We start from the raw sequence: 16,681 nt of genomic DNA, 5'->3' as shown, positions 1-16,681 counted from the left end.
AACGTATTTGATTAGTTTTGGTCCGTTAGTCGTTTCTGATTTCGGTGAATTATGGAGCACTATAGCTGTACCCCTACGCTCGCACGCACGCTCACATACACACACACACACACACACACACACACATACACACACACACATACACACACACACACACACACACACACATACACACACACACGCACGCAAGTGCGTGTGCGTGTGAGTGTGCGTGCGTGCGTGGGTGTGAGTTGAGCTATAAAACACGTGTTATAAGCGCATATTTTGATAAGTAAAGAAGGAAATAATCATTTATACAAAAACGGGCACAGCTATAGTGCTCAATAATTCGCCGAAATCAGAAACGACTAACGGACCAAAACTAGTCAAATACGTTTTGCGCTAACTACATTTTCTTCTAAAAATGTATCCAGAAAAGAAGACGAGCTGCCCGAAGGAAGAGCCGGAAGGAAGCAGCAGTGGTGTGGTGACCATCTATCCGGACAATGTCACGCCCCTCCAGGTCTACCGTGACGAGGACACTGATGGTGGGGGCTGGACGGTATGTCACACACACACACACACACACACACACACACACACACACACACATGCACACACACACACACGCACGAACGCACACACGCACACAACTGTGCACAGGCAGCACCCAGGCTGTTCATTTGTGGCACGTGACCAAGTGGATGGATATAGTCTCCTCCCACGTACAAACCTGACCAGATCTGCGACTGTGAGGTTTTCACAAGGCGGAGTGGGACTTCAAGAAAAAAAGCATCATACATCTAGTTCTAAAATGGTCACTTACACAAATACAGTTGACTAACAGTTGTGTGTGTGTGTTTTGTATGTGTGTGTGTGTGTTTGTGTGTGTGTGTGTGTGTGTGTGTGTGTGTGTGTGTGTGTGTGTGTGCTTGTGTTGGTGTGTGTGTGTGCGTGTGGTCTTTTTACATTTAGTCAAGTTATGACTAAATGTTTTAACATAGAGACGGGGAATCGAGACGAGGGTCGTGGTGTATGTGTGTGTGTGTGTGTGTGTGTGTGTGTGTGTGTGTGTGTGTGTGTGTGTGTGTGTGTGTGTGTGTCACTTGTGTGTGTGCACCCATTGCACTTCGCTCATAGCGGTTACAAAGTATGTTTGAATACAGGCTGGACAGCCGTGTGAGAAGGGTACTTTGTACTCGAAGAACGTACTCTGAGCAGGCTGTGTAGCTCAGTCTTCGGGTTGCTTTGCGATGATAGGCCCCTGTAGCCGCGCTGAAGCTAGCTATATATAGCGATGGATGCTGCGGTTCCGCACTGCCGCCGTTTGGATAACTCCATGCGGCTCAGTGAATGGAGCCAAATCGAAAATAAAGCCAAACTAGCAAAACATACAGTTTACATTTTGATCTTTTGAGTTTTTATGTCTTTCGGATCGCGTTTTTTGTTTCATCAATTGTTTACTATTAATTTCCAATCAAGAATTTACGTCGCCATTACTGGACGCGATTTCCGTTGATGAAAAAAGCTTGACGTGATAATGCCGCGCGCGAAGCGATTCGAAGCAATTCCGTCTGTCAAAATTAAGGTTCTCACTGGAAAACGAGGACGTCCTAAAACTGTTCAGGTTGAACTTGACTCAAAGCGAAGACGGCATCATGACAATGAAAGCCCGCTGGACAATTTGGAATCAAAATAGCAGGCAGAAGAGACGGGTGGATAAGGGTCAGGTGGCTCTGACTGTGACTACGAAGAAGGGCTAGAAATTGATTCAGGTTTTTTCTTTGTCCTCAAATGTTCTTTTGATTGTGTGTAATTCAATTTCCATAACTTGTTCATGACAAGCAGACAAAGTATCGTGCTGTGGGCTTGCAGTATCATGCACAGGGACACGGAGGGTGGAAGGGGGGGGGGGTGAATAGAAGCTAACTTGTACTCTGGCTTGGGGGGAGCGGGGAGCAGTTTACTTTAATTCTTTGCTTGCTTCTAATCAGTAGGTGGATGTTTCCTTGCTTCTCATGTTTCCCTTCAGTATTTGATGTGTGTTTTTGTGCTTAGTGTGAGTGATTTTTGGCCGTTGAATAATTGATTTTTTGGCTCACGAAGTGTAGCCTATGCGATCGTAACTTTGTCTGTCTGTGCGTTTGTGCGTGTGTGTGTGCGTGTGTGTGTGTGTATGTCTGTGGTAGAAACTTTAACATTTCCGAGTCTATGTGTGAGTGGTTATCCAAGACTATGGATAAAGCTCGCATAAGATTACGTCACGGTCAAAAGTGTTTGACGTCAATTAATGCATCATGACGGCATGCCTCCCTGTAGTCTTTCTCTCTCGCGTGGTGTGTGTGGTCTCGGTCATTGTTATTTTGAGCGGGCCGAGACTATTTGGCAGTCGTGTCCAGGCTGTAAGTAGGCTACATGCAGACAGACAGATCTAGATCTAGTGTCTCTCTTTCTTGCACAGTGTCACCTAAGCTTACTGTGTGTGTGGGTGTGTATGTGTGACGGAGTGATTGAGTTTGTGTTACTGTTACTGTTTGTCTATTTCGTACGTGAGCCTTGAAGGCTTCGCCTCTTGTTGTTTATGAAAACAGGCCTGAAAGTGGCGAGTAGAGATGTTAATGTAAAACTCTCGGACGGACAATACCTGGGCTTAGCAAAAGGCCTGAAATTCGGTTTGATATTGCAAACGCTCACCACCCACTACTGAAATTCACATACACCATCTCTGACTCAGAGGCTACATTTCTCGACACCACCATGTATATAAGGGCAACAGATTCCTGTCCAATAAAATGTTACTACCCTATAGAAGATCAGTATTACGTGTTTGCGCATGTTCTATATATTTTTCTCACAATGTTGTCACTTTTAAACCTTTTAACAGGTGATCCTGAGTTTAATCTTTTTTTAACGAAGCTAAAATTGAATTAAAATCCATGTTTTTAATGGTCCTCCCCCTAGGAAGTCAACGTATATAAAGGAAAAATTATTAATATTCCTCTTATATTTCTTATTGTCCCACCCCCCTCCCTTATTCATGGAGAGCGGGGCCGGGGTCTTATCACGGTCGGGCTTGCTTGACTTACTTGACTTATTCCTGTAGACTCCATGTGGAGCATAGGGCCGCAACAACTCCTCGCCAACGCACCCGGTTCTGGGCAGCTCCTTTCGGGCTTGCTTGGTCTTGCCCTTTTCTTTCCCTCCTTTTTACATTTAGTCAAGTTTTGACTAAATGTTTTAACATAGAGGGGGGAATCGAGACGAGGGTCGTGGTGTATGTGCGTGTGTGTGTGTGTGTGTGTGTGTGTGTGTGTCTGTCTGTCTGTGTGTGTGTGTGTAGAGCGATTCAGACTAAACTACTGGGCCGATCTTTATGAAATTTTACATGAGAGTTCCTGGGTATGATATCCTCAGCCTTTTTTTTCATTTTTTTGATAAATGTCTTTGATGACGTCATATCCGGCTTTTCGTGAAAGTTGAGGCGGCACTGTCACGCCCTCATTTTTCAACCAAATTGGTTGAAATTTTGGTCAAGTAATCTTCGACGAAGCCCGGACTTCGGTATTGCATTTCAGCTTGGTGGCTTAAAAATTAATTAATGACTTTGGTCATTAAAAATCTGAAAATTGTTAAAAAAAAATTTTTTTATAAAACGATCCAAATTTACGTTCATCTTATTCTCCATCATTTGCTGATTCCAAAAACATATAAATATGTTATATTTGGATTAACAACAAGCTCTGAAAATTAAATATATAAAAATTATTATCAATTTATTTTTAAAATCAATTTAAAAACACTTTCATCTTATTCCTTGTCGGTTCCTGATTCCAAAAACATATACATATGATATGTTTGGATTAAAAACACGCTCAGAAAGTTAAAACGAAGAGAGCTACAGAAAAGAGTGCTATCCTTCTCAGCGCAACGAATACCCCGCTCTTCTTGTCAATTCCACTGGCACTGCCTTTGCCACGGGCGGTGGAGTGACGATGCTACGAGTATACGGTCTTGCTGCGTTGCGTTGCGTTCAGTTTCATTCTGTGAGTTCGACAGCTACTTGACTAAATGTTGTATTTTCGCCTTACGCGACTTGTTAAATTTAGTCAAGTTTTGACTAAATGTTTTAACATAGAGGGGAAATCGAGACGAGGGTCGTGGTGTATGTGCGGGTGTGTGTGTGTGACTGTGTGTGTGTGTGTGACTATGTGTGTGTGTGTGTGTGTGTGTGTGTGTGTGTGTGTGTGTGTGTGTGTGTGTGTGTGTGTGTGTGTCTGTCTGTCTGTCTGTGTGTGTGTAGAGCGATTCAGACTAAACTACTGGACCGATCTGTATGAAATTTGACATGAGAGTTCATGGGAATGATATTCCCGGACTTGTTTTTCTTTTTTTCGATAAATGTCTTTGATGACGTCATATCCGGCTTTTTGTAAAAGTTGAGGCGGCACTGTCACACCCTCATTTTTCAATCAAATTGATTGAAATTTTGGCCAAGCAGTCTTCGACGAAGGCCGGATTTCGGTATTGCATTTCAGTTTGGTGGCTTAAAAATTAATTAATGACTTTGGTCATTAACAATCTGAAAATTGTAAAAAAAAAATATTGTTTTTATAAAACGATTTAAATTTACGTTCATCTTATTCTTCATCAATTTCTGATTCCAAAAACATATAAATATGTTATATTTAGATTAAAAACAAGCTCTTAAAATTAAAAATATAAAAATTATAATCAAAATTAAATTACCGAAATCGTTTTAAAAACTATTTCATCTTATTCCTTGTCGGTTCCTGATTCCAAAAACATATAGATATGATATGTTTGGATTAAAAACACGCTCAGAAAGTTAAAACGAAGAGAGGTACAGTAAAGCGTGCTATGAAGCACAGCGCAACCGCTACCGCGCCAAACAGGCTCGTCACTTTCACTGCCTTTTGCACTAGCGATGGACTACGTTCAGTTTCATTCTGTGAGTTCCACAGCTTGACTAAATGTAGTAATTTCGCCTTACGCGACTTGGTTTTTACATAGAGGGGGAATCGAAACGAGGGTCGTGGTGTATGTGTGTGTGTGTGTGTGTACTTGTATGTGTGTGTGCGTGCGTGCGTGCGTGCGTGCGTGCGTGTAGAGCGATTCGGACTAAACTACTGGACCGATCTTTATGAAATTTTACATGAGAGTTCCTGGGATTGATATCCCCGAACGTTTTTTTCTTTTTTTCGATAAATGTCTTTGATGACGTCATATCCGGCTTTTCGTGAAAGTTGAGGCGGCACTGTCACGCTCTCATTTTTCAACCAAATTGGTTGAAATTTTGGTCAAGTAGTCTTCGACGAAGCCCGGACTTCGGTATTGCATTTCAGCGTGGTGGCTTAAAAATTAATAAATGACTTTGGTCATTAAAAATCTGAAAATTGTAAAAAAAAAATACAACGATCCAAATTTACGTTTATCTTATTCTCCATCATTTTCTGATTCCAAAAACATATACTTATGTTATATTTGGATTAAAAACAAGCTCTGAAAATTAAAAATATAAAAATTATGATCAAAATTAAATTTTCGAAATCAATTTAAAAACACTTTCAGCTTATTCCTTGTCGGTTCCTGATTTCAAAAACATAATGATATGATATGTATGGATTGAAAACACGCTCAGAAAGTTAAAACGAAGAGAGGTACAGAAAAGCGTGCTATCCTTCTCAGCGCAACTACTACCCCGCTCTTCTTGTCAATTTCACTGCCTTTGCCATGAGCGGTGGACTGACGATGCTACGAGTATACGGTCATTGCGTTCAGTTTCATTCTGTGAGTTCGACAGCTACTTGACTAAATGTTGTATGTTCGCCTTACGCGACTTGTTTTAGAGTATCATCAACTCATGTCCCTAAAAGGAAAATTTCCTGTGAGGACGTCAAGGACCCCCTAGATTCTAGTCCAATAAAATACTGGAGCTGAAAACACACAAAAAATCTACAGAAACATTCCAATATCTCCACCAGGAATCTGCCCACCCCCCCCCCCCCCCCCCCCCCCCCCAGCGTCTTATAAGGCCTTGTGAAAGGGGAATTGACCAGATACATCCGCACCAACAATAACATAACCACACAGAACAAGGAAACTGATTTATTCCTATTAAAACTCATGGAAAGAGAATATATACTAGATGAACTGAACACAATTGTTAAAACATGTTAACAGATCAAGTGATAAACAACACCCGCCATACCAGGCAACAAAAGCAATATAACACAGGGAACTTTTCTTCATCGAATTGACTTGTTGCACTGAAATACAACAATCACCGAAAAAACGGTGAGATTAAGTTCAACCACGAAACAAAAACAACAGTTTTTGCACTGATAAACAGTGTCTAATCCTACACTGATTATCAGTGCTAAGTACACGGAAGAATTGACACGTAACACGGTCACCCAACCGCTACGGACAGGGAGGGAAGCAGTTTCGCGCCCAACAATCACCCCCACAATAATTCCGCCCACCAAGCCGGGCGGGAATTGGTAACCGCCAATAAGAACTCAGATCAACTCTGACGAAACTATCTACTTAAACACGCAGAGTCAATTACTTGCCAGTGACCCCCCGTGGGTTAGGGGGAAGAATTTACCCGATGCTCCCCAGCATGTCGTAAGAGGCGACTGACGGATTCCGTTTCTCCTTTTACCCTTGTTAAGTGTTTCTTGTATAGAATTATAGTCAATGTTTGTAAAGATTTTAGTCAAGCAGTATGTAAGAAATGTTAAGTCCTTTGTACTGGAAACTTGCATTCTCCCAGTAAGGTAATATATTGTACTACGTTGCAAGCCCCTGGAGCAATTTTTGGCTCACGAAGTGTAGCCTATGCGATCGTAACTTTGTCTGTCTGTGCGTTTGTGCGTGTGTGTGTGCGTGTGTGTGTGTGTTTGTGCGTGTGTATGTCTGTGGTAGAAACTTTAACATTTCCGAGTCTATGTGTGAGTGGTTATCCAAGACTATGGATAAAGCTCGCATAAGATTACGTCACGGTCAAAAGTGTTTGACGTCAATTAATGCATCATGACGGCATGCCTCCCTGTAGTCTTTCTCTCTCGCGTGGTGTGTGTGGTCTCGGTCATTGTTACTTTGAGCGGGCCGAGACTATTTGGCAGTCGTGTCCCTGTAAGTAGGCAACATGCAGACAGACAGATCTAGATCTAGTGTCTCTCTTTCTTGCACAGTGTCACCTAAGCTTACTGTGTGTGTGGGTGTGTATGTGTGACGGAGTGATTGAGTTTGTGTTACTGTTTGTCTATTTCTTACGTGAGCCTTGAAGGCTTCGCCTCTTGTTTGATTAGTGCTTCTGTGAACAAGAAACAATTAACAAGTGGCTCTATCCCATCTCACCCCCTTTCCCCGTCGCGATATAACCTTCGTGGTTGAAAACGACGTTGAACACCAAATAAATACTTGCCAGTGGGAACGCTCAGTCGCTCACCCTCCACTATCACAGCTACTGTGATCATAACCCACAGAATTTGTGAGGTACACATACAACGAAAACCTCAATCACTGAGAGGTACTTCAACTCAATCTGCCTCACATTAAGAGAGCAACAGCCCAACCAAGGGCAATATATACGATCTTCTCATCACCGACGGGCAAAACAGCCTTGACTACCGATCTCTACAATACGTTCACCTTCAGTGGGGGTACTTAGGGATCTCTGGGCTGCCTACTGCATTTGCCGGGTTTGGCAGACCCTTGATTCTTACCCCCTAGGTATGCTACCAGTTATCTTTTAACTGTCAAAAACAGAATGCGAAAATTAGAAGGCGATATTGATTGGAAATTATGTTTTAAATATGTAACGAACATTTCTGAAGTTAAACTTAAAGGTTTCAAATTCCAGTATTACATAGGATTTTGGCAACAAATGTGATATTAAAACAAATGGGAGTAGTAGAAGACGTGATGTGCCATTTATGCCGAGACGAGAGGGATAGTATTCAACATTGTTTGTGGGCGTGTCAATATGTACAGTCATTTTGGAATGATTTGTTATACAATGTTAAAAATGAATGTCACAATGTTGAGATCATATTTTTTAGTGAAAAGTTTATTTTGTTTGCAATTGGTATTGACAAATATTTCAAAAGTAGTACAGTTTTTGATATTATAATATTAAATGCCAATTTTTTTATTTACAAGTGTAAGTATGCGAAAGCTGTTCCTACAATGGCTGCATTTAAAAGAGATCTGAGAAAAAGGTATTTGGTAGAAGAATATTTAAGTAAAATTAATATTACATATAATAAAGTTCTCCTGGAGTGATACCCATTTAAACCTCTGATATTGTCAAATGACTGATTGTCTTTCTGATTGAGCTTGTAGGGATGAAATTTGGTTTTGGAGTTAATAGGAGGTTAAAGATGTTTTTCATTTTAGACTTGAACATAAACATTGTCTGTATATTTTGCAGCAGCTTAACGGAGAACAGGACTTGGTGGTATGAGTAGTTTTACAAAATAATCAAATAGAAACATAAACAAGTCGCGTGAGGCGAAAATACAACATTTAGTCAAGTAGCTGTCGAACTCACAAAATGAAACTGAACGCAATGCATTTTTTCAGCAAGACCGTATACTCGTAGCATCGTCAGTCCACCGCTCATGGCAAAGGCAGTGAAATTGACAAGAAGAGCGGGGTAGTAGTTGCGCTGAGAAGGATAGCACGCTTTTCTGTACCTCTCTTCGTTTTAACTTTCTGAGCGTGTTTTTAATCCAAACATATCATATCTATATGTTTTTGGAATCAGGAACCGACAAGGAATAAGATAACAATGTTTTTAAATCGATTTTGAAAATTTAATTTTGATAATAATTTTTATATTTTTAATTTTCAGAGCTTGTTTTTAAACCAAATATAACATATTTATATGTTTTTGGAATCAGAAAATGATGGAAAAAAAGATGAACGTAACTTTGGATCGTTTTATAATTTTCATTTTTTTTACAATTTTCAGATTTTTAATGACCAAAGTCATTAATTAATTTTTAAGCCACCAAGCTGAAATGCAATACCGAAGTCCGGGCTTCGTCGAACATTACTTGAACAAAATGTCAATCAATTTGGTTGAGAAATGAGGGCGTGACAGTGCCGCCTCAACTTTCACAAAAAGCCGGATATGACGTCATCAAAGACATTTATCAAATAAATTAAAAAAAACGTCTGGGGTTATCATACCCAGAAACTCTCATGTCAAATTTCATAAAGATCGGTCCGGTAGCTTAGTCTGAATCGCTCTACACACACACACACGCACAGACAGACAGACAGACAGACACACACACATACACCACGACCCTCGTCTCGATTCCCCCCTCTACGTTAAAACATTTAGTCAAAACTTGACTAAATGTAAAAAGGAGACGAAGAGCTTGTTTACATAATTTAGAAATGTATTGAATATGGGCTATGTGATTGTATGCTTTAGTGTGTTTTCCCATTGTTTTTGTTTTTCTGTTTTTCTTCTTTTTTTTAATTTTTTTTGTTGTTGAAGATGCATAGTTTTGAATGGTTGATGTTATTCTATGTTGCTGTCTGATGTTTATGTGTACCAAAAAGAAATAAAAACGTGTAAAAAAAAAATAAAAATAAAAAAAAAAAAGAATCCTAAAACAGTCAAAATGACTATATTAAATTTGCAAAGCTCTCTTTGCATTCTGAATTTTGCATGTGAATGTCCCATTTTAAAGGATCGCCTTTTGGCACAGGCTCATATACACATACCAAGTGTATCAGTGTCTTTTTTAAAGAAGCCGGGTCTGTTTCGGCTTGGAGGCGTACCTCTGCAGCCTTCGCTGCACATCTGTCCTTCTCTTCCTTTGATAAGGCATGCCAGGATGGAGCGCCTGCTGCACACTGCAACCCTTGCCCTATTTGAACAGGTGGAACATGACATAAACATTGTCAATGACACATCCAAAGCTATTAGCAACAAACAATAGCTGCCTTAGAAAAAAGTGGATGCAAATTCAAGCCCTTGGAGCGACTTTAGACGTGAGCGAATCAGGTCTGGACGCTGCCCCGCGCGCTTTGTTCCGACCGGCTACATTATACTGACAGTTGATATTACTGATTTACTCATTAAACATTTTACGCCAAAAGATCAGTCTCTTTTGCTGCAACCAAAAGACGACAGCTGTCAATAATATTTACATCACTTAATCAAATATCTAGCAGTTATTTTAACTTACCTGAGTTTGAGTTTTAGAGCTGGACTCTCGAAAGGTGCAATGTCAAAGAAGCCTCGTGCGCGAATAAAGACTCCCGCGATACTTGCTGCGTTTTCAGTTACGGTAGTTAACTCCCTTGCGTCGTCTTTTCACTGGGAAACCATTACAAAACATTGCATTTTAAAATGTTTTTCCCCAGCAGAAGAAATGTAACGGTATATCCCTTTTAAAAAGTATACGTATGTGTTCATGCTAAACATGTCTCACTCTTGTTTTTGTTTTCCTTGATTTGCCTGTAAACAAAACGAACTGGGCGGCACAATTATTTCGGCAACTTCAGTGCCGCTAGCGCACGCGCGGAGTTGGTGATCCTGTCTAATATATATCAATGATCTGACAAAGAGTAACTTTGTTTTGCTTTTATTTTGTAGGACGGACGGTGGAAAGGGGAGGGGGGTGGGGGGGATTGTCGTCAAGGGGGCGTGTCAGTTGCTCTGCAAACGCTCTGCAGTTTTTGATTGGCTGCGAGTGTCGGATGCTGTCAGCTGGACCAGAGTCCACTTTCAAAGTGCATTGTAGAGACGAGATGTGCGGATGCTCCGCAGACAGCCCGGCCAAGGTACACTTTCGAAGTATCGAAGTATACTTACCCACGGCTACTCACCTGTGTATTTGACATACTTTCAATCCGCTATGAGCGAGGTGCAATACCTTGTGTGTGTGTGTGTGTGTGTGTGTGTGTGTGTGTGTGTGTGTGTGTGTGTGTATGAGTGTGTGTGTGTGTGTGTGTGTGTGTGTGTGTGTGTGTGTGTGTGTGTAAAGTGATTCTGAGAAAACTACTTGACCGATCTTCATGAAACTTTACATGATAGTTTCTGAGTATAATATCCCCAGACGTTATTTTTAATTTTTTGATAAATGTCTTTGATGACGTCATATCCGGCTTTTTGTGAACGTTGAGGCAGCACTGTCACGCTCTCATTTTTTAACCAAATTGGTTGAAATTTTGGTCATGTAATCTTCGACGAAGCCCAGACTTTGGTAATGCATTTCAGCTTGGAGGCTTAAAAATTAATTAATGAGTTTGCTACTTAAAGTTGTCATTAAAACTGATTTTCCGCAAACAGATTTAAAAATCATTGCATTGTATTCCTTATCTTCTGCTGAATTCAAAAATATATATAGATATGTCATGTGTACTCTACAAATGTACTTAGAATGAAAGAAAACAGGTTCAATAAGTTCTACGGACGCGTGCTTCGCGGCGGCGAGCGTGACCCGTCTTGTTCTTCGATATGGTTAGCCGAGACTATCTGAATGAAGTCTCGGCGATGATTGGTTTGTGGTGTTGATCTTGACAAAATGTTTTTATATCGCTTCACGCGACTTGTTTTTGTTTACAATTCACAGGTGTTTCAACGTCGAATTGATGGTTCACTGGATTTCTATAGAAACTGGACGGAATATGAGAACGGCTTTGGTGACTTGACGTGCAACTTTTGGCTAGGTAAGCCTTTTGTCTCACACAGTCAAACATTCAGTCAATTGGATCATACAACGAGATGAGTCGCGTGCACACATTCTTACAAATGGTGTGCGTAGGAGATATAACAGAAATACACATAGGTTGTACTGACAAACGTACCCCACGTCACATCTGTGTTTACAACAGGAAACAATACGAACTGCTCAATACCCTTTCAATCCCCCCCCCCCCCCCCCACCCCTCCTCTCACTCCAACCCAATACCCCCGCCGGGCGCGACATTTGGTGACAGGGTGTCGAACGAAGGGAAAGTGAACTGTGTGTGTTGATACTTTCCAGGTCTTGACGCCCTGCACATGTTGACGTCCAGACAGAAGTATGAACTGTGTGTGTTGATACTTTCCAGGTCTTGACGCCCTGCACATGTTGACGTCCAGACAGCAGTATGAACTGTGTGTGTTGATACTTTCCAGGTCTTGACGCCCTGCACATGTTGACGTCCAGACAGCAGTATGAACTGTGTGTGTTGATACTTTCCAGGTCTTGACGCCCTGCACATGTTGACGTCCAGACAGCAGTATGAACTACGCGTGGACCTGATGATGTGGAACGGAACAAAAGGTTACGCCACCTACAACAACTTCTCCATCAGCGACAGCAGCGACAACTACCGTCTGAACTTTGACAGCTTCAAAAGGGGAAATGCTGGTACGTAGTGATCTAAAAAGAAAAACAAGTCGCGTAAGTATAAGGCGAAATTACTACATTTAGGCAGGCTGTCGAACTCACAGAATGAAACTGAACGCACTGCATTTTTTTTACCTAGACAATACAGCTTCGTCAATCCCCGTGACAAGGATATCGCTCACTTTTCACGTGCAGAACGAAGTGAAATTGACTGGCCAGTACAGCGCGGTATTGTGCAAAGCAGGAAAGCGCGCTTTTTTGTATTCTTTTTTAACTTTATGAGTTTGTTCTGATTACCACATAATCATATCTATATGTTTTTGGAATCAAGAAATGATAAAGAATCAGATAAAATCATTTTTGGAGTGATTTTTGAAATTGTAATCGTAGTACTACTTAGCCTACTTTCGTTAATTGTGATCACATTTTAAGAGTAAACATGACATAATTATGTATATATTTTTAGATTCGGAATGACAACTTTAATGAGCAAACTAATTAACTATGTTTTTTATTTCCGAGCTGCAATGCAATCCCATAGTCCGGACTTCGTCAAAAATTGCTTGACCAAAATTTCAACCAGTTTGGTTGAAAAATGAGGGCGTGACACTGCGGCCTCAACTTTTACAAAAAGCCGGATATAACGTCATCAAAAACATTTATCCAAACAAAGAAAAAACGTCTGGGGATATTATACCCAGGAACTTTCATGTAAAGTTTGATGAAGATCGGTGCAGTAGTTTTCTCTGAATCGCTCTACACACACACACACACACACACACACACAAACACACACACACACACACACACACACACACACACACGCACACGCACACGCACACACAGACACACATACACCACACCCTCGTCTCGATTCCCCCGTCTATGTAAAAAAAAATAGTAAAAACTTAACTAATTGTAAAAACGAAGGGTAGTAGGTCAAGAAATATCACTTAAACAGCTTCCCAAAATGCATGATGTAAGTAAAGTTGGTGTCTAACATGTACCTCATATATTTCTCTTTTTGCTGCATTAAAGCGCTCATTAAAAATATAGCTCACAGTGCCCGTATCCAAAGACTTCTTGAAACACATGTTGCTGTTAGACACCAAACCTTGCATTCAAAGCTGTTTTATTATTATGGATTGCACCCAAGCACACACTTCGTGTAATTGAGACGTAGATGAGCTTATGCTTACTTTCTTTCTTTCTTTCTTTATTTGGTGTTTAACGTCGTTTTCAACCATTCAAGGTAATATCGCGACGGTTATGCTTCCTGCACCTTGTGATTTTGATTGCTCTTTATGTAAAATTGACGGAAATAGATCAATTCAAAGTTTTCTAGTTCGAAACAACAAGGCTACGACCAAATAACTTGCATGTTACAGCCTTCATTAAATTCAAAATATAATGAAAGCTGTAGCAGGCAAGTTATGCGTGTCGAAGCCTTGTGTTTTCGAATTATACTGTTCAAAAAAAGAAACGCATAGTTGCTACTTGCCAAATTTGTTTTATTTTTCGAAAAAATTAACAGAAAATCCAATATTTAGATTATCTGTTTGAAATTTGGTATGGACACAGTTGAATGCACGCACAGTTCATTTGCATCTTCAAATCAATCAGTCAATCAATACGATTGGGTGCCGAGGCTGTCAAGTCAGTAGGGGGTGTGACTGCCTTGAGCAGCAACAACTGCCCGGCACCTTCTGGGCATGGACTGGATCAGATGCCGGATATCTTGCTGTGGGATGGTGTCCCACTCCTCCTGAAGTGCCTGCAATAGATCGCGGTGATTTGCCGGCGCTTCTTCTCGCCTGCGCACACGTCTGTCCAATTCATCCCAGAGGTGTTCTATCGGGTTCATGTCTGGCGACATGGATGGCCAGGGAAGCACCTGGACATGGTGGTCGGTGAGGAACTGGGTGGTGAGTCGTGCTGTGTGCGGGCGAGCGTTGTCCTGCTGGAATATGGCATCCTGGTCAGCCAGAAGAGGAAGGGCGTGTGGGCGCAGAATTTCCTCCACGTATCGCTGGGCAGTTATGCGCCCTTGGACGTGCACCAGGGTGCTCCTTCCAGCGGTATTGATCGCCCCCCACACCATGACGCCTCCACCACCATGAACGGGTGCCTCATCCACACAGTTGGGCGCGTAACGTTCGTTTACTCTCCGGTAGACCCTCCTCCGACCATCATGTCGCTGGAGCAGGAAGTAGGACTCGTCGCTGAACCACACGTGTCTCCAGTGATTCCGGACGGTCCAGCGAAGGTGCTGGTTGCCCCACTGCACTCGGTTCTGGCGATGGCGGCGGGTGAGGACAGCTCCTCTGTGAGGTCTGCGAGCTCTCAAACCAGCTTCATGCAGGCGGTTCCGCACGGTCTGGTCTGATAATCGGTGTGGCCCGGGGAGAGCCTGGACAGAAGATGAGACCGACAGGAAACGATTCCGGAGGTGGCGGAGCCGTATGAAGCGGTCGTGAGCAGCAGTTGTCGCCCTTGGTCTTCCCGCTCGTGGCAAGTCAGCAACGGAGCCAGTGGCTTGAAACCTGACCCACAGTCTACTGATGGTGCTCTGGGACACGTGGAAGTGCCTGGCGATTGCACTTTGACTTTGGCCTGCTTGTAAACGACCCAATGCAATTTGGCGGTCTTCTCTGCTCAATCGGGCCATCTTTCGTCGCTGAATTGTCGTCTGATTTCTTTGTGGCGAACAATCCGCTTTTATGGGTTTTGGAAGACATGGTGAGAGCTCAATATTCCCCGAGTTTCACGAGATTACACTGAAGCATGACGAGTGGTCATGCCAAATGAGCAATTTTGACATTGTAGCCACTGATAACGCATGCGTCACGTGCAGAGCTCACTTGTGGCAATGGACGAAAGGTCGACGACCAGATAAACATTTTCTGCAGTTTGGTGGATATCCTTGTAGCCATATAACTAAATTAACCAAATATTACAAGCTATGCGTTTCTTTTTTTGAACAGTATACATCACTTTGACTTCATCTAATTCTTAAGTGTTGCATGCAGAATTAATTCAACAACAAAATCCAGTCGGCAGCAGGCTGTTGATTTTGTATGTGTAGTAGATAAAGGGTACCATCAACCCATGTAAAAGCATAAACACATCTGTAGTGGTGAATATGATCACTAACAAGACAGTACACTGAGAGCAGTTACGAACAAAAATGTAGGATCCAAAACAGCATGTGTATTCCTTGTGGCAGTTAATCATGAATCTCTTGACTTCTGCACACACACGCACACACACACACACACACACACACACACACACACACACACACACACACACACACACACACACACATACATACAAAACACACGCACACACACACATACACACACACACACACACACTCACTCACTCACACACACACACACACACACACATTCACACACACCCCACACACATACACTCACACACACGCACCCCCCTCCCATCGCACACACATGCGCATGCACACACACACACACAGACACACACACACACAAACACACACTCACTCACAAACACACATACATACACACACACACACACACACACACTCACACACACACACACACACACCAGGGGCGGATTAGGGGAGTGGTTACAGGGGTTCCGGACCCCCCCCCCCCCCCCGGCTGTCCCCCCAAAAAGATGTAATACTAACTTTAAAAGAAATAACGAGTGGCTGCTGACACCAGTTGATCATGTTTAAAATCAAGGATAAGCCATAAATTGTTCATAAAAAAGCTAAAACTCTTCAGCTTCAGGGGTGCTTCGCCCCCCAGACCCCCCAACAGGGCCTTGCCCCTGTACCCCACAAGGAGTCTACCCCTGGACCCCAGGTTGTTCTCCCTCCCCCACCTTTGGCTTAACTGCTCCGCCCCTGCACACACACACACACACACACACACACACAGATTCACACACCCCACACACATACACACACATACACACACACACACTGACGAGGCTATTAATCTCCACCCACAGGTGACAGCCTGAGCTTTCATCGCGGTTGCCAGTTCAGCACGTGGGACAGGGATCACGACTCATACATCACCGACAACTGTGCACAGCTTATCCACGGCGCCTGGTGGTACCAGAACTGCGCCGAAGCCAGCCTGAACGGGGAGTACATGCCCAACAGCACTGCTCCAGATGAAGATGGGATATATTGGCGTCATTTTGGAAGACGCCAATACTCACATCAATTTAGTGAAATGAAGATTCGCGTAGTTTAAGAAAGAACATGTCTATGATTGATATGAACCCTATGAAATGCTTCACCAAGTCGGTAAATACACGGC

The 16,681-nt window shown here is 42.4% G+C and overlaps 1 protein-coding gene across 1 annotated transcript in view; it reads left to right on the top strand.

The window, feature by feature from the left end:
* LOC138945850 (ficolin-2-like) overlaps window positions 1–12,394 on the top strand; it is a 96,679-nt gene extending 84,285 nt beyond the window's left edge. The window contains exon 4 of the mRNA XM_070317366.1: window positions 12,219–12,394. Coding sequence (XP_070173467.1) covers window positions 12,219–12,394 — 176 coding nt within the window. The remainder of the gene's footprint in view (window positions 1–12,218) is intronic.
* Window positions 12,395–16,681: the final 4,287 nt, after the last annotated feature.

This window comes from Littorina saxatilis, linkage group LG13 (assembly GCF_037325665.1).
Source record: "Littorina saxatilis isolate snail1 linkage group LG13, US_GU_Lsax_2.0, whole genome shotgun sequence".
NCBI classification, from domain to species: domain Eukaryota; kingdom Metazoa; phylum Mollusca; class Gastropoda; order Littorinimorpha; family Littorinidae; genus Littorina; species Littorina saxatilis.
The sequence above is the reverse complement of the archived record's forward strand: the minus strand, read 5'-3'. Positions and strand labels throughout refer to the sequence as shown.